This window comes from Acanthopagrus latus, chromosome 11 (genome assembly GCF_904848185.1).
Source record: "Acanthopagrus latus isolate v.2019 chromosome 11, fAcaLat1.1, whole genome shotgun sequence".
NCBI lineage: Eukaryota > Metazoa > Chordata > Actinopteri > Spariformes > Sparidae > Acanthopagrus > Acanthopagrus latus.
The window spans coordinates 25,168,858-25,193,798 of record NC_051049.1 but is presented as its reverse complement, the minus strand read 5'-3'; the positions used below and the strand labels follow the sequence as shown (position 1 = coordinate 25,193,798).

At 39.2% G+C, this 24,941-nt stretch overlaps 3 protein-coding genes across 4 annotated transcripts; 1 reads left to right on the top strand and 2 right to left on the bottom strand.

The window, feature by feature from the left end:
* Positions 1 to 390: 390 nt before the first annotated feature.
* On the bottom strand, positions 391 to 3,402 carry LOC119028606 (transmembrane protein 69-like). Its single transcript, XM_037114792.1, has 3 exons — positions 3,253 to 3,402; positions 2,146 to 2,190; positions 391 to 2,038 (listed from the first exon to the last, which is right to left on the bottom strand). Exons 2-3 carry the CDS (start codon positions 2,188 to 2,190, stop codon positions 1,268 to 1,270), a joined length of 816 nt encoding a protein of 271 aa, XP_036970687.1. The 5' UTR covers positions 3,253 to 3,402; the 3' UTR covers positions 391 to 1,267.
* A 1,305-nt stretch (positions 3,403 to 4,707) lies between these two features.
* tm4sf4 (transmembrane 4 L six family member 4) lies at positions 4,708 to 9,914 on the bottom strand. Its single transcript, XM_037114662.1, has 5 exons — positions 9,404 to 9,914; positions 8,282 to 8,371; positions 7,106 to 7,254; positions 5,907 to 6,084; positions 4,708 to 5,280 (listed from the first exon to the last, which is right to left on the bottom strand). The coding sequence occupies exons 1-5, from the start codon at positions 9,572 to 9,574 to the stop codon at positions 5,266 to 5,268; spliced, it is 603 nt and encodes a 200-aa protein (XP_036970557.1). The 5' UTR covers positions 9,575 to 9,914; the 3' UTR covers positions 4,708 to 5,265.
* Positions 9,915 to 10,083: 169 nt separating this feature from the next.
* Positions 10,084 to 23,479, top strand: LOC119028543 (glutathione hydrolase-like YwrD proenzyme). Of its 2 annotated transcripts, XM_037114660.1 has the most exons (13): positions 10,084 to 10,226; positions 11,284 to 11,403; positions 12,339 to 12,492; positions 12,575 to 12,728; positions 14,088 to 14,294; positions 16,403 to 16,555; positions 16,641 to 16,728; positions 18,126 to 18,297; positions 19,375 to 19,531; positions 20,464 to 20,646; positions 20,828 to 20,912; positions 21,290 to 21,385; positions 22,703 to 23,479. In XM_037114660.1, exons 2-13 carry the CDS (start codon positions 11,304 to 11,306, stop codon positions 22,843 to 22,845), a joined length of 1,692 nt encoding a protein of 563 aa, XP_036970555.1. In that variant the 5' UTR covers positions 10,084 to 10,226; positions 11,284 to 11,303; the 3' UTR covers positions 22,846 to 23,479. The 2 variants fall into 2 exon arrangements, with proteins under 2 accessions (XP_036970555.1, XP_036970556.1); XM_037114661.1 differs by lacking the exon at positions 10,084 to 10,226 and having other exon boundaries at positions 11,092 to 11,403; positions 19,444 to 19,531.
* The last annotated feature ends 1,462 nt before the right edge of the window (positions 23,480 to 24,941 follow it).

The following is a 24,941-nucleotide window of genomic DNA, read 5'->3' as shown; positions in this document are numbered from 1 at the left end:
CAAGCTGTCACAGGAGACTTGTGTGTTGTGCGTTTGACTTCCGAGGCTTTAAGTACAGATTACTCCAGTTAGATGTTACGTAATACCTTTTTCGGTGATGCTAATACTTGTGGCGTTAGCTATCTGATCCTGGTCATGTAAACAGACGCAGTAACAGTGGCTTTGCTCATTTGTAGCACTGCACTAAAGAAGGCACTGCACTTTCACTGTTAGCTCCTGCTGAATAACTGAAAAACTTTTTGATACTGACTTCAATTTCTGAAGGTGATTTCTGAAGATGTAGTTTCTTATATGTATGTCTTTCTAGTGTCCATCACAATATCCTAGAGCCCACGGTGGCCTGATTAAATGTCTTGGTTTATCATAATACAAAGCTCTGAAAGCCCTGAGGAGAAGGTGAATACATTTATTTTATTTTTTTCAATGGTGATCCATTTTATAGTCGGATCTAAACTGTTTTCTCTCCTATGTTCATGACTTCAGAACAAAGACAGGCTTGGTGCTTTCCAAGTTCCTTATTTATTTATTTTTTTTCATCTGAAATTGTGGAGATATGTGAAACAAGTGGATTTGTTATTTTCACTCTTTAAAAAACAAAAAAAAGTTCCACAAAATCGTTCTCCTGAGGAAAAAAAAAAAACAGAAAACAAATGTCATGTTTTCACAAATGGAAAAGGAAAAAAATGGAAGAACTTTAGGAAATTATCCTGACAAAACTTTTTTTCCCCACTAGTTCTCAAGTCATAGATACAGGACAATTTAGATCAGACTTTTACATTGAAGCATGCGAACAACCAAATTCTTGTCATTCTGGCTTAAGAAACTGCATAACGATTGGACATCAAACTAGTTTCTATGTCTATACTTCTCTTTACATTTTTAATGACAAAGTAAATACCTCTGGCTATGAAATGTGACATAATATAAATTTTGCTCAGTTCCTTTGATGTGAGATGACTGAATAGCTTTGATTTTGCTGATTCCTATTTGTGGTGTAAAAAACAAAAACATATCACTGAAATAAACATATTTAATCGGCTAATTTGAAAGATGGTTCGTGACATAAAACCTCTAAACAGGGTCTTTAAAGTAAGGGCCTGATGAGGGAGGGGAATATTACAGAGGAAACGGGCAGTATGTCCTGCTGAGAGCACATTAAATGTTAACTCTATTAGAGAGGCCAGTTTTTGTTGGAAATGCACAACTTCCACTCATTTAAATAAAAAAAACATGTTGGCTTTATAGTTTGAAATACTTTTTAAAATATTTAATCCATGAATATTTTCTTTTCTGGGTACATTTCATTGATTATCAGAGTACCAAGAAGAGAAAAAAGTGCCACAGTGGTCAGGATGGCACGCAGAGCTTTGAACCAGCTGGGGTAAGTGGGCAGCAGAGACAGATCGTAATGCAGTGATATCCCAAGTCCCATGATTATCATGGTGGCTGCAGGAACAATGCTGTCGCTCATCAGCATAGTCACCCAGGCTAACAGGGAAGGGACCACGCTGTTGGTCAGATTTATCCAGTCAGGTCTGGCCGGGCTGCTCTCAGGAAGTGCAAATCCCCAGCGAGCTCCACCCAGGAAGGAGAGAATGGAGGCGCTGTAGGCTAACTGAGCATAGGCCAGCTCTGGACAGTAGATCTCAGACACGGCCATGAACAGAGTTGGGGTGACGAAAGGGATCAGCCCTGCAAACCCCAGGTACAGGGCAGGTTTGGGACCTTTCCACAAGTCCCTCATGTCATAGCGCAGCAGATCCAGCTCTCTGGGAGGAGGTTCGGACTGCAGTCGCTTCTTCAGCCTCACAGCAGAAGAGTGGAAGTGTTGGTTCCTCACAAAGAATGGAGATGCATGCGTCTCAGTCCTCCTGAAATGGAGTCCTGGTGAAGGTTTTACTCGTCCATTGTCCCCTTGTGAAAACGGCAGCCTTGCTGTTGATGCACAGCAGGTCTGCAGTGAGACGGAGCCACCATAAGAGGCTCCGATCAGATCTGATGTCCAGCATCTGTGTGGAGGACCAGCCCAGAGCCACACCTGAAAGGACGTTCATATCAAAAACAAAAAGACATTTGAAAAGATTCAGTATAAATTAAATATGAGCCAAAGAGCTTTTATAGCATGTAAATCACAATGGCCGTTACCTTCCGGGCTGCAAAGGTGCTTCTCTTAAATATGACAGAGAGCATCTGATGGAGAAAGAATCAAAAAGAATAAAATATCAAACAGTCAGACTGGTTGTTTTATTCAGCCAGCAGGTCAAAATCCAAACATATTCAGTTGACTCTCATGCAAGAAAAAGCAGATCAGACAATATTTATGTTTCAGAAACAGCTGTATATTGTGAAAATACTGATTTTAGCATCGCATCATGTGCAATGTAAAATTTTATGTTTATTTAGTATATAGTCACATCTTATGTTCTGTAGCATTCATGCTGAACATAAAAGTTACCACTAACTTTCTGCCTTTTGCGACATCCCTAGAAAGCCACGATGGAGTGAGTTATCTGAGTTGTATATGTATATATATATATATATATATATATATATATATATATATATATATATATATATATATATATATATATATATATATATAAATTTAAAAATACATGTAATTTGATCTTGTCCCCACTCGTGTATTTCTGGGAAAGATTTCTGCCTTTTTATTTCCATTCACAATTCACACATATGCTGGATTTTCCCTCTCCCATGAAAATGTATTATTTGGCTGTACTTACCTAGCCCTCGACCCAAACAAATCAATACCTCGTCATCAGTTTCGTGCTTATCACACAACTTTAACAGGCACATTGTAAAAAAAAAAAGAAAAAAAAAAGATGGTTCATTTTTATTAAACTCAACAGTGAAAACCTGTTCAAGTTTTTTCGTCTCCACGAAGACTCTGACTGAGGTCAGACCCTGGACTAGCTACAGAAATCAATAGAAACCAGTCTCGATACTGGGTTCGTCCTCACCTGTCAGTTATACCAACACCTGAACGTCTCTGCGGCAGCTAACAACAACTGACCAGCTCAGGCTGACACATGTGACGACTGCATGCTGTGAGACGTTCAGGTGAAGATTACGGCTACTTCGAACTGCAGACTGTCTGACTTCACCTGACACTACACAGCGAACACGTTAGCTGCTGAGCTAACAGCTACCGTCACACAGCTAGCTTAAGCCTGTGTTAGCACATAACTACAATATAGATTCATACTTCCGAAACACAAACAGTATAATTACCTCTGTTTCAGGTTGTAATCCTCATACTCTATAAGTAATGTTTATCCCCGGGTCACCCAGCACAAGGAGGTGGGAAACAAGTTGGTACGCGGTGAAATCCTTCCGTGTCCTTTACACTATCGTTCCACCACAAAGCAGGACGGCTCAATAGAAGCAAGCTAGCCTGATTAATGAATATTATTCATTCGACTTGTTTCAGACTAACTTGTTTTGTTCTTTTTCTTTCTTTTTTTGGGGGGGGGGGGGGCTGGAATTACTGAAGACTAACATTATTATCTGGACTTTATTGTAGTCCAAATGTTATAAGATCACTTAGCACTCCACTAGATTTGCCTGGCAGCTGTAGAAGCTTCTTTTCAGACCCCATGTTTTCATACGCCTCTGCAAAATGAAAATATTATTTTATAAATCAGGTGATTGACTTACATATTTCAAGTGTTCCTTAGATAGCACAGAGAAATGTCCTAGTTCTTATCCAATTAATAACTGGCCTCTAGTTTGTGTCTCTGCTCAATCATTAACATGGTGTATATCTGCAACTACAAGGTGTATTTGACTAATCAAGTTATCATAATAAAGGGAACACCTTAAATATTTGTTCAGATGTGTAAGTATAAGTATCTATGTCACTGGGTCTGAGAAAATTAAGCACATAACATAAACTAATGATTCTTTTTTTTTTTAATTACAATTTTAAATGAATATCTCTGAGGAATGATGACCCTGCAGCTCCAAATCAATAGCAGACAACAGCAAAACATCTGAACATAACTCATGCCAACTTTGAGGCTAATAAAGTGAATCAGAACAAAGGTAGAGAGGTTTTAGTACTGAGCACTCAGAACACTTTGGCACCATCAGTGCCATTTAAAATTTCTAATGAACCAAACTATATATTTCACTCATATGTTACCACAGGTGCTCAGAAAATTCCCAAGTTGGCTCTGCTTGGGCTTAACAGGGTTTAACACAGTGTTAAAATAGTATGGAATAGTATGTAGTGTTGACATATTTTTACATTATATGCTACTGAATCAAAACAACCCTTATGGTGGGTCATTTTCTACCAGGAACTGAGCAAAACCCTAACACCATAAAAAAAAATGACTCTAGGTTAAGCCAGTCTGTAGCCAGTCTTGCGTCTGTACGATATTGATCTGGGTTCAATTTTAACCTGGTGATTTTATGTGTCCGTGACCTGACGGTGCTGTAATTGCTGCCGGCTGCTTATATCAACAAAACATAACCCTGAAACACTAAGATGAGTCACTCACAGACTTACAGGAATGGAAACAACTTGTAATAACACATCAGGCAGGTTAGTGCCTCACAAGAAGACCTCCACATGTAATTGTGTATGAAAGAAATGTGACAAAAGGCCACAGTGACAGTCGTAGCACCACCTACAGTGAGTCATGCAGCAAATAAAAAAAAAATAACGTCACAACCCATTCGTTATGATAACAAGATATGAGATTTTATTGACAGTGTAGACACATGTTCAATTTTTTTAACCCCCATCTCATCAAACGTAAAACAGCAAAATGCCCAGCAGGAGGCAGTCATGCAACAGAAACATCTTATCTGAATAGAGAAACTTATTATCTTGAACATGTTGCTGCTACCTTTGTTTAACTTTAACTGGATAAGAAAAAAACAGTATTTAGAGCAATTATATGGTCCTGTCCTGCCTCATGCTCCCATATCATTTTCATACATATATAAAAATAAGGTATTTACTTAACGTTTTGACTGAATTGGCAAGAAGTGATTCAGATACATACGATGAGAGAAAAATAATTAACTTCAGCGGCAAGTTTTTGAAGGTGAAGTCATCGGTTGAAAAAATTGGAGCTCTGTCATTTCACCAGTGCTTTTAGATAGCACACACAATGCAATCAATGAGCTCTGATGCAGAAACAGAGGGGAGCGTCAGAAAGCAAAGGGACAACTGTCGTCCTACAGAATAAACACAGGAAGCAGCCGTCAGACACTTGCGGGAAGAGCTCAGACTCAGTTTCCATCGCCCTGTAAGACAAAGTTTATGAACAATTTCATGTCGTTTATTTATGAAAAAAAATGGTCAGACATTATCTGGAATCCATGTTATGAATCCCAGTTAATTAGTTATCGTCTGACACATTTTTGTAACCAAGCATAAAATCTTAAATAATTGTGTTTGATCTGGTAAGCATGCTTTTTTTTAAACTTCCTGTCAAATCATTGCACATCAACAAGCCCACATATTGTGTTTAATCTTTGGAATTATTTTTTCATTATATTTCACTCTAATTTAATCATAGTCTCCTTCTTATTTTCCTTTATTTAAGCAGGTATAAGTACAACCGAGATTAGTCTCTATCTCGGCAAAGAAGCTAGATGAAATTGACTCATAAAACAACAAAATGTCTTTTATCTCAAAGTCATATCTTTACTCAATCAATTTACTGGGATGCAGCCTTTAAGACTAGGAAAAAACAACACTGATAACACATCATGATATAAAATATAACATAATACACTATGATATTGATTTATTGATATATTGCCCGGATTTACAATATAGTAGCAGAAACGTTGATGTAGATTTAAATTTCCCTCCAAATGTATCAAATGATGAAGGAAAGTGAACTCATCTCAGACTAGATACTGACCCCTCCACAGCAGTCCCCACACAGAGCTCCCAGCAGGCCGTTCACCACCTGCACAGCACACAGTGCCATCTGGATTAAACCCATGACCAGCAGCACAGCGAACAGGGAGAGATGCCAGGACACCACATCCTTTGGCTCTTCACATAGCGTCCAGAAAGTCTTGTTGGACAGGTAGTCCCTGGAAAGAGAGGGTGAAAAAAAAAAGAGGTATGTTTCATCTGTAGACACGTTAAACTGGTGAAGAGCTTTCAATAACATAGTGTTAACATACTAGCTATTTTATGTTAAAAGAATTCTGTAGTAAAAGCTAGCATCAATAAATTGGGCTTGCTAGCTAATAAATTTTTTTTATTGAGGGTGCTAAAATGCTCATTTTAAAAAGGTCTGGCTCACAAAAATAGGGAGATGTCAGGGAACAGTGAGTTTCTGCAATATCATAAAATATTGGTCTGCTTGACTTTAGACAGTGCCAAAACGGCTGTACCCGCCTTTAATGCTATGCTAAGCTAAGGTAACTTAATTAAAGCTAAGCTAAGCTAAATGACTTCCAGCTATGGATCCATAGTGTCTGCACACACCTGATCGTGGTGTCAGTCTTCATATCCAACTGTCAGCAAGAAATCAAACAAGTGGATTTCCTCAAAAGGTCAACTGAACCTTTAAAGGAACAGTTCACCCAGAAATAAAAATTTAGTCATTATCATGCTCATGTCGATGGAAAGTCTGATGAAGTTTCAAAATCAACAAAACATTTCTGGTGCCTCACAGCAAAACAGTGTAACAGCATACTCCTAAACAACTGAAGTAGATGGGGACTTGTTTTAAAACAAAACTACAAAATGGTTCTCTACAGATCCCTCAGTGTATTCCAAGACTCCAGAAGCCCAGAGATTCCATATTGATATGAAAAGACACTACTGACACCATCTTTAAAAGTGAAATCTTTACTGTAGCTGGTGAGCTAAAATCTTCTTTAAATGTTTTTTTTTTTTTTAAGTCACCATCTACTTCAGTTGTTTAGGAGAATGCGCCAGAATTGTTTTGTGGACAAACTCCCTCCGACTTACCAGTGGGTTAAGGGATGAGCACAAGACTCAAGTGCTATACATTTTCCACTGCATGTACCATCTTTGCATTGCTGATCGTGCAGGTTATCTGGAATATGTAGTAAGCGTTCTAACACTTGCTGTGTGTCTCACCCATTTGAGAAGGGAGTGCCCCACACCTTCTCCGTCTCGTTCTTCTCAAAAAAACACATAGGTCCGTGGTTTATGGCCACAGAAGAAACAATAACTGAGTAACCAGCCCCCAAAACACCCACACCTGCAAAGAGTATGGAACTCAGCATCTGCAGAGAGACAGAGAGAGAGAGCAGTTACTTATATTGGGAATCAATACTTTTAACAATCTCACTTTGAACTTCTGTGACAACAATGAAGTTATTCTCTCTGAGGGTCACAAGCAGAGCACAGCCAACACTGTGTGTGTGTGTGTGTGTGTGTGTGTGTGTGTGTGTGTGTGTGTGTGTGTCACACACCTACACATTCCTGAAGTATCGATCAGTATGTGTGTCTGGACCAGAACAATACGCACTCTGTGTGATAAAGTCATGTGAAACTCCCAGCTGGGGAATGTCTTCGCACAGTTATTGACGCCTCATCAGTTTGTGTGTACGTGTGAGAGTGTGCGTTGTTTTTGTCATTTATTGCTGTGTAAATCATGGAGGGTGTGTGTGTGTCACTGTCACAGTGTCACTGTGTTTGTGTTAAATGCTCACACTCCACAGTAAACTGGTGACATACAGTAGCAGTAGATCCGCTGGTAGAGAAGAGAAACGACTAAGACACATTTTCACTGCTGCTACTAATGGGGGTGACACAGCTCCGATGTTCAATTGCGTTTTTTGTCTCTATTGCTTCATCAATGATTTGATTAGTATTTCATAATCCTATCTCCACCCACATTTAAGTCTGAATTTCACTTCCCGTGTTCACTCCTATCAAAGTTGTTGATGCAAAAAAACCCCTAAAAAAAAATGTTAGTTAGTCTTTCTGTTAATAGGCTTCCTGAAGATGTTTTCACATGTCAGAATGGGGAAAATACATATACATAATACAATTAATAATGGCTCGACATCCTGGTATTCTGCATGTTAACAATCCCACTTGGCAGACTTTTTCAAAACGAACTAACTTCCTTATTATCAGTGTTTTATAGAGCCTACCCTGAAAAAAATCTGAGACTTATGAACAGTGTGTTGCTGCAGAATTATTTTGGGATCCATTCTAACCCTTCTCTCCTGTGACATTTGAAACTCCAGCTGTAAATAATTACTTAATGATGGTGAGAAGTTAAATGGCGAAACATCTTCTCACCGCGAATCTCCGCCCACAGCTTTCGTTGCCACAGCAACCGCAGCAGTCATTGTTCTTCAGACCCAGGAAGACCAGAGCTGGGAAGATCATCTGCCGACCGAACACACCCCCAGTTCGCACACACACACACACACACACACAAACACACACACACACACACACACACACAGTTATAAAACAGCAGCTGATGATCATTTGTTCCTCTGCTGTTTGCAGGAGGAAATTGAACTGTCAAACGTCCCAACACTCTCAGTAAGATATAGTATAACACAAGGATCACCTTAATGTGCCATTTGTCGATGCTGAATCAATTAACACCACGACAGACACAATATTAGAAAAATATGTCATCCTCATAATTTCAAAGATGTTAAATTCTCATGAATTGTTCTGATTTGTAAGTAGCATTTCTATGATGTGTTTTTCCAATAATTCTCGCGTGAATTAGTTTGACCTGATAAGATCATTGACTCTTTCAGGTGATGCGCAACTGTATATAAGTTTTAGAGCTCAAAGAACTGTCACATGATTGAATGATCAGTTAACTAATCCCTTTTTTTAGGCAAAAAATGATGAAAATTCTACAATTCCAGGTTTTAAAATGTGAGGATTTGTATTTATATCCTTGCTGTTCTTTATATTAAATCAAACATTTTAAGGTTCTAGACATACATACATACATACATACACCATATTTACGATAAGACAAGACAAGCCATCTGAGGACATCGTCACTATTTTTTGTCACTTTATGAAACACAAAATTAATCGATAACTGTAATCAAGGCAGTTACTGGCAGATTGATATAAATAGCCCTATGAAAATAATGATTAGTTGCAGCCCTAATTAATTGTCAGTGCGTTATTTACAATTTACCGCGGTCATGAGTCTACACAGGGACACGGATGCCATCATGATTAAACGCTATCTAAAAAATTTAAAATGTGAAAAGATAACATAAAAATGTTTTACACAAATCCAGAAAATTTGTCTTCAGTGATGATAAAAGCAGCTGGTATCAGGCAGAGTGCATCTTCTGCCCACTGATAAATTTAATCCAGTAGTGGCAAAGTGGATTGCACCAGCTCTTAATGTCATTGTTGAAATTTAAACGTACTCACCAGCACTCCGGATCCCAGAATGCCTCCAAAGTACCAGACCTCAACTGTGATGTGTTTGCTGTCCACGGACGTTCCTCCGGGGAAGAAGAGCAGGATGTTACACAGCACACATACAATAGCCAGAGGCATCAGACTGATCCCCAAGCACTTGGCAAAGCCGCCTGAACACATTCTGATGCTAATGTCTCAACCTCCACTACCAGTAACAGCTCCCTGAGTTTACAAAGTATCTTTTGAGCTTCAAAACTTCACTTTGCTTTAGCTGATCTTTCAATTTGATTATATCAAACTGAAACAGAAGTTTAGACTTGATTCTGGTACAGTCTTTGTCCACTCCACTTCGGTCAGGGGTTTAAATTAGGGAATGATAACGCTCCACCTGTTGTCTTTATATTTATGTCCAGCTGCAGCTTCCCAGCACCTCCTGACAATTTCTCCTCACACCCCTCGAGTTTGGCTGTTACTCTGAAAAGTTCTGTCCTCTTTACTGAACGATCCTGTCTGCCTCAACCAACTTGTGTGTTAGGATGGTTGATGCTATAGTTGAGCCTTTATACCCCCACCCCACCCCACCTGTCTCCCTCAGTGATCTCACTGCTTCACTTTTACAGCAGCCAGTTGTAATATGGCAGGATCACACTCGCACATGTGCACGCTTGGGACCGCATGCAAACACACACAGCAGTACACATCCATGTGTGCACACAGGCACACCCGAGAAGACAGCGGTTAATGTTCTACCGTGTGTTTTGTGTACATGGAGACAGAAGAGGAAGTGACAGACAGCTGGTCGATACAGCAGAGCCCTCACCGCCTACCACTGGTTAGTGAGTAACAAGAAAGACTTCTTCATTAGTTAAACTCTGGATGAGTTCTCTAGTTAGTCTTTTTTTGTGTACAATAGGCTGACAGATATGAAAAACATAGCGCTGAACCACTTAAAGTTTCAAAAATGCCCAGTAGGAAGACAAATAAGGAATCACCTGGATGCAAACATGCCTTGTCATTACGTGGGCTACTCAATTAATCTGTCATAAATCATCCATTTTGAAAGGTTTATAATTCATTTGCTCTTTGTGTGGTGAAAAAGACAAACATACATTCAATGAATTATTAATAAGCAACAAATTTGGCTTTGGTGAGATCCTGGTCTCCAAAAAACAGACAAATGATACTGCAGTACAGTATTAGGTCCAATACCACAAGAATCACATTTTTTGCCATACTGCTGTGTTCTGTGTGTTTTTTGCTCCCTTGTCCCAAAGAAATGAAATCTATTTTCACCTACTTTGTAAAGATGTAATGACTCAGCCTCAAGTGAATTTGAAAGTTTGAAAATGCGAGAATTGCGTTGTGTTGCGAACTGCTATGCATCTTAAATGTGTTAGATTGTTTTACAATAGAGAGTTTGGACTTTTGGGGGAGATGAGCATTTCAGCCAAATGCAACAAAGCTTGTGGCTGTTTCCATTTCACCTGATTAGATTCTCTTTCATTCTCTGTGTATCACTGTGATCTTGGTTTTCTATCCACATCCTTAACAGTAGTTGTCAGCCTCAAATAACAAATTGCAAAATGCTCCTGTGGGCGCCTCAAAAGAACAATTTCCACCAATTTGCATCCTGAAAAAAACAACAGGAAGGCTAACCTAAAATATTAAACATAAACAAAACAAAACAAAAACTTGGAACTTGAGTGTAGAGATGTATTTATGTCTGCTGCTGATCTTCAAGACCAAAAATCGATGTGATCTGTCATCCACTTCTCTTTGATGCCGTCCTAGTTGAGCCAAACTCAATCGATCCCGGAGTAACCGACCTGGAGTTGAAAGTCTAAACTCATTTCATTTTGTCCCGTTTCCCCCCCTGTTGTTGCCAACAGTCGGTGGTAGTTGAAGCGGGATGGATACCCACTTGACTTTCTCTTCTCGTCGGTCACCTGTGGTGTGTTTACACGGCTGTGTGGCTTCCAGCCAGGCGCTAGCTTCAAGTGTCGGACTGGGTGAGTTGGAAACTGTTTCCATGGAGATGTAAAAAGTTCAGGCAGCCATAGCTGCGGCCAGAAAGTTTAAACACACTTTGTGTTTGTCTGCTTACGAATCATCTCCATTTCTTTTACATCTCAGTTAATTAAAACCAGAGGAAAACCCGCTACTACAACTCTATGTAGCTCATTAATCTACGCATCTGTGCAAACAAGTCAGCAGGCGCCACGAAGGAGAAGAGGAGGGCCAGAAACACAGAATATTCACACCTTCAAGAAACTCGTCCAGCTGTCTATGATACAGCACTCAGAGTTACCATGACCTGGACGATTGAGAACCTTCATCAACAATCTCCCTGTGCCCAAACTGACATAATCCTAATCAACAGTTTTAACACAAATGTATTCAGTTTACTGTTAGAAAGAGAAATAAAAGCAATATATTTTCACATTTGAGAACCTTGAACCAGGAACTCATTAGCAGTTTTTCTTGAGAAAAGACAGAGCATGCATTTATTCAGTTATCATTCAAAAAAGTTGCTGATTATTTTTCTGACCATCGATCAGTCATTTGATCATTCACTCTAGAGCATACCTCAGATGTGTTATTACTGGCTAACATGTTATATGTATACTAGTTGTATCAGTTTTGGAATATTTATTCTCTTCATCTATGGCAGTTAGTGCTTTTAAATGATAACCTGGTATGAAAATTGTAAGGGAATGCAGTTGAAAGTGAAGAGTGGTTTGATGAATGCTCCATGCTCTTAATGGATGTTTGTGGACCTCACAAGCTATATATGTGTGTTTTGGAGTGGAGTGGAGGAAAAAAAAACTTGGAGTTGGATACCTGGAAAACTGAAAATAAAGCCAGTGTTATTACAGATTAATACCACTATTGGGGATAGTGAGAATATATATTTTGTTTGTTGATCAGACATATTTCTGTCTAGACATCCTGAAGCGGGGTGGCAATGCAGCAGATGCTGCGGTTGCTGTTGCGGCAGCGCTGGCTGTAACAGAGCCCGTCAGCACCGGTCCTGGTGGAGACGCCTTCTGCTTGTTCTACAACAGCAGCACCGGAGAGGTGACAGGAATTAACGGCAGGTGGAGACTCTTCTTTCTTGATGGGGTTTTTATTGTCTTCATAATACAGAATGATTAGCTCAGCCACTCTCTGTTTCTTCAGTGGTCGTTCACCCAAAGCTCAGACCCTGGACTTCCTGGAAGGACGTGGTTACACTGCAGAGGCCCCTCCTTCACCTTTTGATGCATTGAATATCACAGTGCCCGGGGCCCCTGCATGCTGGTGTGATACTGTACAGCTGTTTGGTAATCACAAGGTTTGACTCTGTGTGTGTCTTTGTTTATCCATCTGTGTAGAACTGTGTGTGCTGGTATGTGTTTTATATAACACTTAGGTAGCCCATGAGGGCCAGCTAATGTAATTATTTACATGACATAAACAACCCATGTGCACACACACGGCAAAGTAAACCATATGAACACACATCACTATCACAAACATACATGGAAGTAGACCTCTAGACTCTTACGTGTGTTCTAAACTGTGGTGTTGATGAGGAGATATAAACAGCGAGTTGACAAACTATCATTGGGTTCTGTGTACATTCACTAAATGTTGGTTCAAACTGCATAGACTTAGCCATCTATGGTAGTGTTCCTGCAGGTCCATGAAAATTATATTTCATTGCTACGGGGCCATTGACCTAGTCGTTCTTTCCTTGGGGGGGCCTTAAACACTCAGCAAACTAAAGGACTAAATTTCTTAATTTTTTTCTTGGCAGTACATTTCTGCTGTATTGACTCAAAATCGCAACAGCTTGTGTATTGGAGATGTTCATGGGGAACAGAAGCTTTCTAATGTCGATGAAAGCAGTAATGTTACATATTACAGACAAAAATATAGTTAATGTCTTTTGGAAACGTTTATCAAAATTGGCTATACACCTATTTGCAGACAGAATTTAACGTGAAATTTAAATGATCTCACAGGCTACATTTGGAACCAGTACATGTTTTAAAATATATGATAATAAAGGGTGTAACATGCCCTTAAAATGTAAGCATAATTACATTATATATGCACAAAAACCTCAAGCACAAATTGCTTTTCTTACACGGCCACATAACTTTACAAATTAAAGATAATAACATTGCCAGCTCTGACAAAAAAAAAAGTTTAACCTGTGAAATGAAATGTCAATCAGTGTGAAATTATACATCTATTGTTTTAAGTATTTCAGAGGCATTAATGTTGGACATTTGTAGTTTTCTAAATCAGTGACAATAAAAAACTGGCATCAGATGTTATATGAATATGGCATACTCACTCAGAATGTTTTGACTCGGAGACACTTTGCTCAATTTCAGATGCTCTCACTGTACTACATTACTATCTCAATAGCTGTGCCTACTCACATATAAAAAAAAAAAATAACAAAAAGAATCTTAACCTAACCTAATTTGAAATGAGTTGTGAATATTAAGATAATTATGTCACATTCAAAAATGTCTCCCCACTTGTGTGGATTGATATCAATTATTCATTTTTTTAAGTCTGGAAAACCCTCAGAGGAAATCACAATCTGTTTCATCTCCAAACAGTTACTCACACTTCCTGCTCAGAGAGGTTTCCTGTGAGGTAATTAGCATGTGTTTCCTCTCCCTGTTTTCCTTAGCTGTCCTTGCAGGAGGTGCTGAGTGGGGCAGTGGAGCTCGCAGAGGTGGGGTTTCCTGTTGCAGAGGTAGCGGCTCACCACTGGGCAAACTGGGTGGCTGCCCTGAGAGATGCTGGGAGGGAACTGGGTGGAGACTTGCTGACTGATGGTCATGCACCCAAATGTGGACAAGTATTCAGAAACCCTGCCCTGGCCCAGACCCTGAAGGTGAACGTTTTAAACAAAAACACACACACAAAAAACATATGTTTGTAGTTCATGCGAGGGACACTGGTGAGTCTTTTCTGAACTGTTATTTTGAGAAGACGCAAACAGAGCAATGTAGGGCCCCAGAGACAGCACTGCCCAGGTTCCACTTCCTCTCAGAGAGGGAGAAAGGAAGAAGTAGGAAGTGAGGATTGCATGTTAAAACTATAGACACTCGTTATAAGAATTAGAACATTGACATGAAAAACTTAAAAAATGGTAAAAACAGTCTACATCCTTATTACATGTTGAAATGATATGAATAAATCAACTGAATCACATTGTCAACAGTACTGTGTGCATGAGTCAAACTGAGGTCAGTCAGCTTGTATACTTGGCCATCAACCACAATCGTCATAATTTAACACACTTTAAAATAGTTTCAAACAGATCTTGGTTACAGTTTATTGAACTCACGAACTGTTTAATGGTCTAAGAAGTAGCAAAAAAATAACTGACTGAGCTCCTGCACCACTAATTCTAGTCAACTACCATTTGTAATGTTTGTTTGTAACTGTGACTTAATAAAAGGCAGAAGTGGTTATGCATCAGTAGTAGGTAATAAAGTGTCTGTGGATGGTTAGATACATTTTTCCCACCATAAAAAAAAAAACTTGTTACCAAAACCACACAGGGGTTATAGATTTTGTATGACTCTGCAAGCTCATGGTGACCTTGATTTGGTGATCTGTTCCATGTGATTATAGGCACACAGCTGCGGACCATCATGTTGTTACTGTTATGTTATGAGAAAGATCTTTTGCGGCAGAACTGTCAACCTTTTCTCATAAATTGTTCTATGCAGAGGTGAAAAGTGTGTGTGTCTATGTGTGTGTTTGTGCGTGCAAATATTCAACAATTATTGGATGCATTGCCATGAAATGTTGCATAGAAAACCAAGACTCCCAAAAGATGAATCTGACTTTTCATATAGCACCACCAGTGGGTCAATTATTGATTAAAGTTTAAATTGGCAAATGGCAGCTAACATGTTGAACTTAGATGGTGAACATCTATTTAGTATCACCATGTCATTGAGTGGGTTTGCATTTTGATGTTAGGCAAAAGTACCGCTGTGCCTAAGTACACTGAGAGTATTACAAAAGTATTACTCTTCTTCAGGCAGTATAGAAGTAATGGAACAAATCAGCAATTTATTTGAGAACATTTATGGGGCAAATATGACAGCTCAGCAGAGATCCTGTGTTAAACTTCTGCTTGTGTCAGCTACAGTGGAATTCATTTAAAATGTAATCTCTCTAAATAAATTGAGCCTCTTATAGTATAATAATAATAATAATACTGAAATGTAGTTCTGACTTTGACAGGAATCGTAGAAAAAAATGGATGTATGACACTTGGAACATTTCCATTTATGTGCTTCAGAATATTCTTTGAAACTTAATGTTGATGTATTGACGTAACCATTTTAAATCTGTTGGAACATTTTTACTTGAATGTGAGAATGTGAGCCCATGATTGTTTGTCTGTGTGTGTGGACAATGTGATATTCACAAAACCACACTCATTCTGTAGTTTCCTGTCAGTGTGACTTCACTAGGACATTGGCTGACCCCACTGTGGGTGTGTGTATGCGTGTTTGTGCTTGTGTGTCACCATTAAAGTATGCACTGATTGATTTTGTTCTGTATTACTACATCAAACACACAGTCTTTAGTAATGCAGCAATGCAGGACCGCTGCCAAGTATGCCTATGGTAACTCCTCACGCACACTCCTGAAGCAGTAGAAACAATAGGGGTGACCTCAGCCTCATTGATGGCTGGTTTCCATGGCATCACAGCGGTCATTCCTCAGTGACAACAGTGTGTAACTTCCTTGTGGTGAAAATTCACACATTCACACACCCACCATCCTGTTCCTTTGATAACACTGACTGAACTGGGAGATACACACAAAAGCAAACACGTCACCTGCTTATATTTCAGGCTAAACTCATGTGTGGTTTTCAGTCAAGCAAACATTAAATGTAATGTTCTGGGGTTTTCTCCCATGAATTGAATAATGTAAGATAACAGTTAACTGATTGATTCATTGATGTATTGACAGGAGCTTGGTGAACTTGGCAAACCAGCTTTCTACCAGGGCAGAGTGGCTCAAGCCATTGTTGATATCATCGGCCAAAATGGAGGAGTCATGACCCTGGATGACCTCAGCAGCCATGACAGTGAGGTCATCACCCCCATAAGCACAGACTATAAGGTGGGGTCAGTGGCCGTGGACGCATATTGGATCTGTGTTTTTGATAACGTGGTCGCCAGAGGTAATGACTCCACTGTGTGTTCAGGGTGTGTGTCTGTGGGAGCCTCCTCCTAACAGTCAGGGACTGGCTGCCCTGCTGCTACTCAACATCCTGGAGAACTTCCCCCTCAAAGGTATTCACTGACATGCATTGCTATGAGATGTCATACTAAAGAATCTCAAATGTAAATTGAATAGGAAAAAACTGAAGGTGTGTAAGGGCTTGTATATCAAGGGTTCTGTCAAGACATAAAACTATTGAAAGGCAAGCAACACTTGTGCACAAATAAGCAGAGCCCTGATTTAGGTAACTGAGTTGAATGGTGACTTTTGTTTGTCACTCAGGTTGCACAATGCACACAGTTTCCCTCAACTAGAAAAAACAAGGACAGCAAAGAAATCTCAACGGGGCCTAAACATAGCAGAGTTTGTTGCTGGCGTTCTGTTAGGATGAGGTCTGCACTGTGTCAAGGATGGAATGATAAGGGCCATTGCCCATCTCTTTTAAGCCATCACAAAAGAGGTGTTGTTTGGCTGATTGGCTAGGAGAGGAATGCCCCAAGATTCTTTCACTCAATAATTAGGAGCCAGTCTCCAGAGCCTGTAACAGTTGATCTAAATCCACTACGATCAGTCCAGCATACAATAGTTATTGCAGTGTGTGACTGCAATAACTATTATACAAGGGCAGCGATGGCATTTTGAATCAGGACACTGACACAGTGTCAGTGACAGCTGACTCACTTTCTGGAGACGCAGTACATGAATCAGACAGGACTCAGACGTCTTACGCTCCATCTGAATCATCTTGGACTCAAAATTCCCCCTCAAACCGGTCAGGACAACAACCAATCTAGAGACAATAGACTTTTTTTGTATCTTTGTGACACACCAATGTCTTTTTGAGCAAATTGATTCAAACTGGTTCTCTTGGCAGTGACAACAAATACAGCAATTAGAGAAAAGTGTACAATATCTTTAGTGACAACAGTCATACACAGCTAACTAACCCTGTATCACTCTAAACTTCAGAAAGCCTTATCTGCATCAAATTCTACTCACTCAGCCATTAAATAGGCCTGATTTTTAAGGATCAATGCCTTATTCCCTGAGAAATTAGAAATAATCCTTTGTCCTGATCCGCACCAAAAGGTAATAGGATCTGTTCTGGGCTGAGACCCATCCTTCCTCTAAGATTGTGGTAATCCATTTTGTAGTTCTTACATAATCTAGTTGACAAAGGAACCAACCAACAAACAAACCAACACTGGTGAAAACATAATCTCCTCGATGTCCACTTATTGACATGAAATAGACGTACCATCATCTCCTTAATGCTTTACCAACTGACATATCGATTTATTCATTTAAGTAGCTATCATCTTGACTTTACAGTTTCAAGTGGACACAAAAAAGAGTAACACAAAATAATTCAATTCATGAAATTTTATTTTCACTCTAAAAATGTAAGTGTTCTTTTGCTGTGGTCGTGTGTGTGTGTGTGTGTGTGTGTGTGTGTGTGTGTGTGTAGCTTTAGGCCACAACAGCCCTGACTACATCCATGTATTGGTGGAGGCTGTGCGCCTGACGCTAGCAGATGCTCTGCGTTACCTGAGTGACCCAGAACATGTGACCATCCCTCTGGAAATGTTACTGGACAAGACCTACAGCCAACAGCGAGCACAGCGCATCTCCATGGACAGGTGTGTGTGTGTGTGTGTGTGTGTGTGTGTGTGTGTGTGTGTGTCTATTCGTACCAGTGTGTGCCAGTCGTGCTCTGTTGACTTTAGATAGGACTGCAGACTTTTACATCCCTCCGACTTTAATGTCCATCCCTTCATGCCACGGTCCCTCCCCTGCTGCTCCGTCTGTCTGCTATGTGGTTGTCTATTTTGGCAGCAATGTGTGTTTACTGGTCAGTGCTGTAGACTTTGAACTTTAGGTCTTTATCAGTTATAAGACAAAGACAAACAGACTGTAAAAGTATAAAACAGCCAAATGTTCTCATACTAAATCTGTCTGCTGTTGTTTTATGTTTTAATGATATATTATTTATATCAATAATAGTAGCCTTAAATTACTGAGGGTGTCCTCCTGCAGCCAAACTCAACCTTAATGATTCTACCAGCCCATAACTGAATACGAATTTCAACTTAACGTCTACTGTTAACACAAACAAGAAGTGTTGTTGGTCTCGTAAAATTGTCCTCACAGTCAACTGAGAGAAATCTAGTGAAAGCAGGAAATTACAAATGATTTTTACATGGAGTTTAATAATCTGGTTACCATAAAATCTGTATTTACATACGAGACCTCAGCCAACACCCGAGGGTATTTTTGAACCGAGGCTGGCATATGGTTTATTGGTGATATATGACAATATAGGCTGAAGAGTTGTTTGTTATGGTTGAGACATGGACAGACCTGTGAGAGGGCAGGTAGTGAGAAAACACACAGTCATAAAGATTATGTAAGTGATAGGCTATGCTTCCACTGTGCGAGGTTGGCAGTTGGGGCCTTGTTCTTCTTTTTAGGAGCTTTTTTTTCCTATATGTAATAAAAAATATTATATTTTTAATTGTATTACTTATCATTTTCAGTGCAAGGAAACCTTCAGAGTTTGCTGCACAAACATGCTTACAAAGAAAAAATAATAGATCAACATATTCAACAACTTCTCCTCATTTCTTAGATTTTTTTTTTACAACAACAAATGAAAAACAGTGACAACAATTGCGGTTTGTGCATATTTTTCTTTGTTTTTTTGTGTGTATCTGTAGGGCCATGGAAGACTTAGAGCCTGGCCTGATGACAGGAAGTGACACGGTATACTTCTGTGTGATTGACAGTCAGGGCAACGCCTGCTCGTTTGTCAACAGCACCTATATGGGGTTTGGAAGCGGGCTGGTCCCTAAGGATTGTGGGTTCTCGCTACAGGTATGAGGGCTCAGGGAGTGGGAGTGAGTGATTGTTTGAGTGCATGTGAGGTAGCCATGGTATGTTAAACAGACTGTCATCTGTAGCCCAGACTCCAAAAAAGTTGAGACGCTGTATTTACTGTCAACAGTTTAGCCCCATTAGTGTTTTGAGGATGCCCCTTTCATGCCCCTTTCATACCCTATTAACTTTCCCAGTGTTCTGTTGTTCCTGCCTCTATTCTTTAGAAGTGTTTCTGGCATCATTTTCAGAATTATCATGTATATTAACAATAATAAGTGATGAAGTAGCTGGGATTGGCCCCAGCAACAAACCCTGCGACCCCTTGAAAAAGTGAAAGAGCGGTTACAGACGATGACGTGACGTGATGAAGTAAAACATTATTGTCCTTGTGCTGTTTTATTTTTTTCAGAGTATGTGTAAAAAAGGAATAGCCTATATCACAATCAGTTTTATTCATGGTTTACACAGCATAATGACTTTTTGAAAATCAGGCTTCTAACCGTCACACAGTGGATACAGCTTCATTGGAGCTGACGAATAGGAGTTAAAGTCCAGTGTGATACTAGATGAGCCATGTATGTGGGAATATCTGATGGCAAATTGAGTGGATGAAGAGGTTGTACATTTTCCTAGTTTATGTTCCTGTTTTGCCTCGTAATGTTACATAAGAGCAGGAATGTATAATGTGCTTGTGCTTTGTGTGTGTCTATGTAAATGTGCGTCTGGTGCAACCATGGAAATATTTATCTAAATTATGGACCGGACATAAAAGATGACAGAACATGACATCATGAAATGAACTTAATTTACATAGAGCTATAAATTAAGAGATCGTTTTCCAGACAGGTGCTAAAAAAAGAAACAAGGAATGACATGAAAACATTTGTAAGGTGTATTTCTGGTGTGTATCATGGTGTTAAATCCAACAGAACCGTGGTGCCAGCTTTACTCTACGTCGTAACCACGTGAACCGTGTTGCTGGGGGGAAGCGGCCATATCACACCATAATACCTGCGCTTCTCACTGAGTCTGCAACCAAATCACAAAAACCTCGACTCCTCGCTGCACTGGGGGTGATGGGGGCCTTCATGCAACCACAAGGACACGTCCAGGTATGCTGTAATCAGGAAGAGACTGAGGTGGAGATTTAAGTGTCCCTAACAGTATTTCTAGCGTTTGGCATAGTTTAATGTCCGAACATATCATGTCTTGTAAAAATTCTAATGGAAACACATTTTTGGTTTTATTCCTTGTCAAAATAACCAGAGTGTAATGTCTTGGTCTTTTGTTTAGGTTTTGTTGAACATGTTGGAGTTTGGGATGAATCCTCAACAAGCTCTGGACGCACCAAGAGTTTATGTAGCATATGACAACAAAAGTATGCCCCCTCCCAAACACACACACACATACACACAAACACAACACACAAAGGTTCTGTACAGTCACAAAAAGAAAGCAGTGTGTTAGTATAAATGTTATGCATATTCCCTTACATTAGATTTATGTAAGACTTTAATTAGATACCAACATTCATGTGCTTTTAGCAATAGAAGATGGAACTGTGTATCATATGGAATGATAGTGGTTGGATGAACTCTGCTCTTGCTACAGTTAGATGACATCGTAAACCATATCTTAATTTGTGCAGGAGATTAATGGCAGTTTTGTGAAAGACAGTGTATTTTGCCCTACATATGTAAACCTTTTTTTCAAAAGATCAAAATCACCTTCTGATCAAACCCTCTGTGTGTCAAGCTGATCAGTGGTCAGTTAATCTGGAGGAGGGGGTCGACCAGCAGGTAGCCGAAGAGCTGAGAAGACGGGGCCACAAAGTCAACTGGCCAATCACAGGTATGATTCTTTATTTGTACAGTATAGTTACATGGGGTTTTTTTTACACGATAAGTTTGCATTACCTCCAGAAAGTGTACACTTTTTCATTCATTAATAGAATATAAATGGAAATCTGCTAAAAACCAGCTAACAACATTCTCACTAGCTTGTAATTTACATTTATTTTCATTCTTAATAAATCCAGCAGTTATTTTCACGATTAATCTATTACTCATTTTGTCCGTTGAATGTCCAAAAACAGTCCAAAAAATTACCAAAAGTATTACCTGATTGCCAAAATAGTTGTTTCATTAATGGCATATTCTTTAATTAAAAAGCAATACATGTAACCTTCTCTAAAGTTAATGTTTTACATAAATCGTTATATTGATTTATAGTTACAGTCATAAACATGTGATAACATGGGTGAAACAATTGTTTTTCTTAAATCAGTGGTATTAAACCGTTGTTCCCATAATCGCTGTAACTTCCTGTTGCAAACAGGATGTTATCATTAGTTCCTCTTCCCTGCCCTGGAAATCGTTCTGGGTGACTTTAGCTTGCTCTCTGGCTTTTCTGAAGAGTATGAACATGTTTTGTGTTCAGCTTCCATCAAACTTTCACTCCCATACACCTCCTGCTATTAACTTATTACCTCTGTTCACCCTGGAGGACCAGCACAGCCCTGATTGTCAGTTCTTTTGCATGGTGCTCAGTGGCACCACAAATGCACAATGTAAAATGCAGTGAAGAGTTTAATACGTGCCAATTCTCAAGAAAAAGGTGTTTTGTTTTGTTTTTTTAAATGCCTTAGTGAAATGAAATTTTCCAGGGAAACATGTAGCCCCTTTAATAAAATAAGCTGTAGAATGCTGACTGACTGAAATTGATGTATATTGATACATTAATAAGACTCACATAATAATATTACTTCAATCTATTCATTCATAATGTATTCATGTTTTACCAACTCTTATTGTTAAAATATCCAGTGAAGACATTGTGAGCCTCTGTACAGACCTCTGGCCTGTGTGTGGACCAAAGACTTGCTCACACGTGTCGCCTTAGATTAAATTATTCAGATTCATGGTTCTAACATCATTCATTCTTTAATGAACAAATCATATTTAAGGAACCGAATATCTAACTATTCAGGCCTCAACTGGACTTCCTGTTACTACAAAAGCCAGAGTCCAAGTTTTCGTCTCATGATCTCAGCATGCTAATGGTGCATTGGATAATTAAGTTAACGGTGCATAAGACAGGACGGTTTAATTGACACCGTGTTTTTTATTTACATTTTCTTTTCATTTTTCTTTTCATTCAAACACACAGGCCACAAAAGATCTCGGTTTGGGCAGGGACAGATCATCACAGTGGGGGATTGGTGGAGCTCATCCGTCAGTCAAGGTGATCACCCATCGGTGCTGTGGGCAGGATCAGACCCCAGAGGGGATGGATGTGCACATGGATACTAGAAACACAGTACATGAACACTCTTGTCTTTCCTGTTGATAATTGATCACAAAGCTTTCTGACATGAGGAGTGGGAGCACTATGAATATTTGGCATGACATAATTCACAGCAAACATAGTTTGCGATGGAATCATGGGTGCCACTTTCATCATTTTCATTTATATCCTCTTGATTTCGAGCTACATTTGTAATTTAATGCGATATGTTTTTGGTCTTGTTGCTGAATGAAATAGGAAAACTTATCTTTGTGTAACACTGTATTACATACCAAAGATGCCTTTCCTTAACTCAGTCTTTTGGTTGAGATAATTATCTGCTACAATCCCTGTAATTAGTTGCTGCTAATCTTGTGTTTATATGTACAACTCCTCCCCCAATAAATGTTTATATTTTGTAAGGGCAACATTTTACAAAACAAATCCAGTTCAGATAATGTAAGAATGTATTAATGTGTTGTCAGTCAAGTCAGTCAATATTCTGCATTTTAAAGTATATTTGTTTCTGATGTCATTGGAATTGAACTGATTTAACAGTCTGTATTTCAGATGATCTTTGAAATATGCTGTATATGCTCTATTCATGATTTTAATGTTAATATAAATGAATATAAATTAAATCTATTTTCAGATACTTAATTCTAAAGGTTTCTCTGTTCATGACTTCATAATCGTCTGCAGATTTTTCAGAACCTGATGAAGAGCTGCTCTTTTATTACACAAAACAAGGAGCGTCTAAAACTGTTGGAGACACTGGCAGTCCTATTGGAGCAACCGTACCCCCTTATTTGAAATATTCCGATTGCATGAGATTCGCCTGTAAGTAACTAGCCAATTTCCTAAATCAACAAACTTGTGTAGCTGCTGATGCATCTACAACATATCATCCATACATGGTTTGTAGTTAAGAGCTTTCAAAAAATGTATCATAATAGGCAATATTCAAATTTTCGTTAATGCACTGGTATTGGATCGGTACTCTATTTGCTGATACTCAAACTAGTATTGGTATGGTAACTTCCTTGTTTTTTTTTCTTTTGCTGTTTCAGCTTCAAATTTCCCCATCTGTGGGACATTAAAGGATTCCTGATTCTGATTCTGATTCATTTAGAAAGTGACAGCTGGAGAGAGACAAGGAACCTTGAAAAAGAGGGAAGCATCTTTATGTCGCTGAATCTGTCTTTGGTGCCAGACCATGGTGACAGCTGTCTTGAAGTCTAAGGGAGAGCACACTTTAGAGAATGGGTGAACAACACTTTTTATCTACATGCTGTTGGTCCCATGATTTTGTTTGGGAAAGGCTCCTGCAGTGTAATTGTAGTCTCATCAACGATATTTGGTGGGACTAACAATGGTTAACCTACTCTCTGAATTGTCCTCTTTCATTTTCTGGGGGCATTTCTACATCAGGATTCATGTGATGCTGATATGTTGGGTTTTAGTGTTTTTCTTTGTGCAGCTCCCATACAGTTTAATACAGCTGACACCACATTCTGGCACCTAAGCAAGATTCATTGATGTAATGACCCTTCCCTCTTCCCTATGAAGGGGGGTGATATAGAGGCAAGGGGTTTATTTAAAAGTGTGGTTTTTCTTTGTGAAAAGCAGATTTTGTTCTGTCATACTGGTCTTTCTAACCCTTTGGTCCAGAACAATATGTCTCAAAAATGACTAGCATGTGTGGCTATTTAGGATTCTCAAATGATGATTCCTTATGATCATTCTTTGCACTGCTGTAAGAAATGTTAAATACACTTATAGAACATGTTAACAACTGAGTCCTATTTGAATTTGCAGGAAAGTAGTACATTGCCATTTACATTTACTGAGCAAACCAAAGTGTCAGCTGTGCAAAAATGATACCACCCCATTCAACTCTGCAAATGGCTTTGATTTTGATGACAACATGGCCTTTTTCACTGGCACAGTTCCAAGGACATATGATCTTGATATGGGACATGGGAGAAAAAAAAGCATCTATTGTACTGCATGTTTTCAAGCTGGATGAGCTTTATCTTTTGGGGAATTTTTAGCTGTTGGGAAACACCCTGCTTTCCCTCAAAGTCTCAAAGAGACAAATTAAATACACAGACGGCATGAA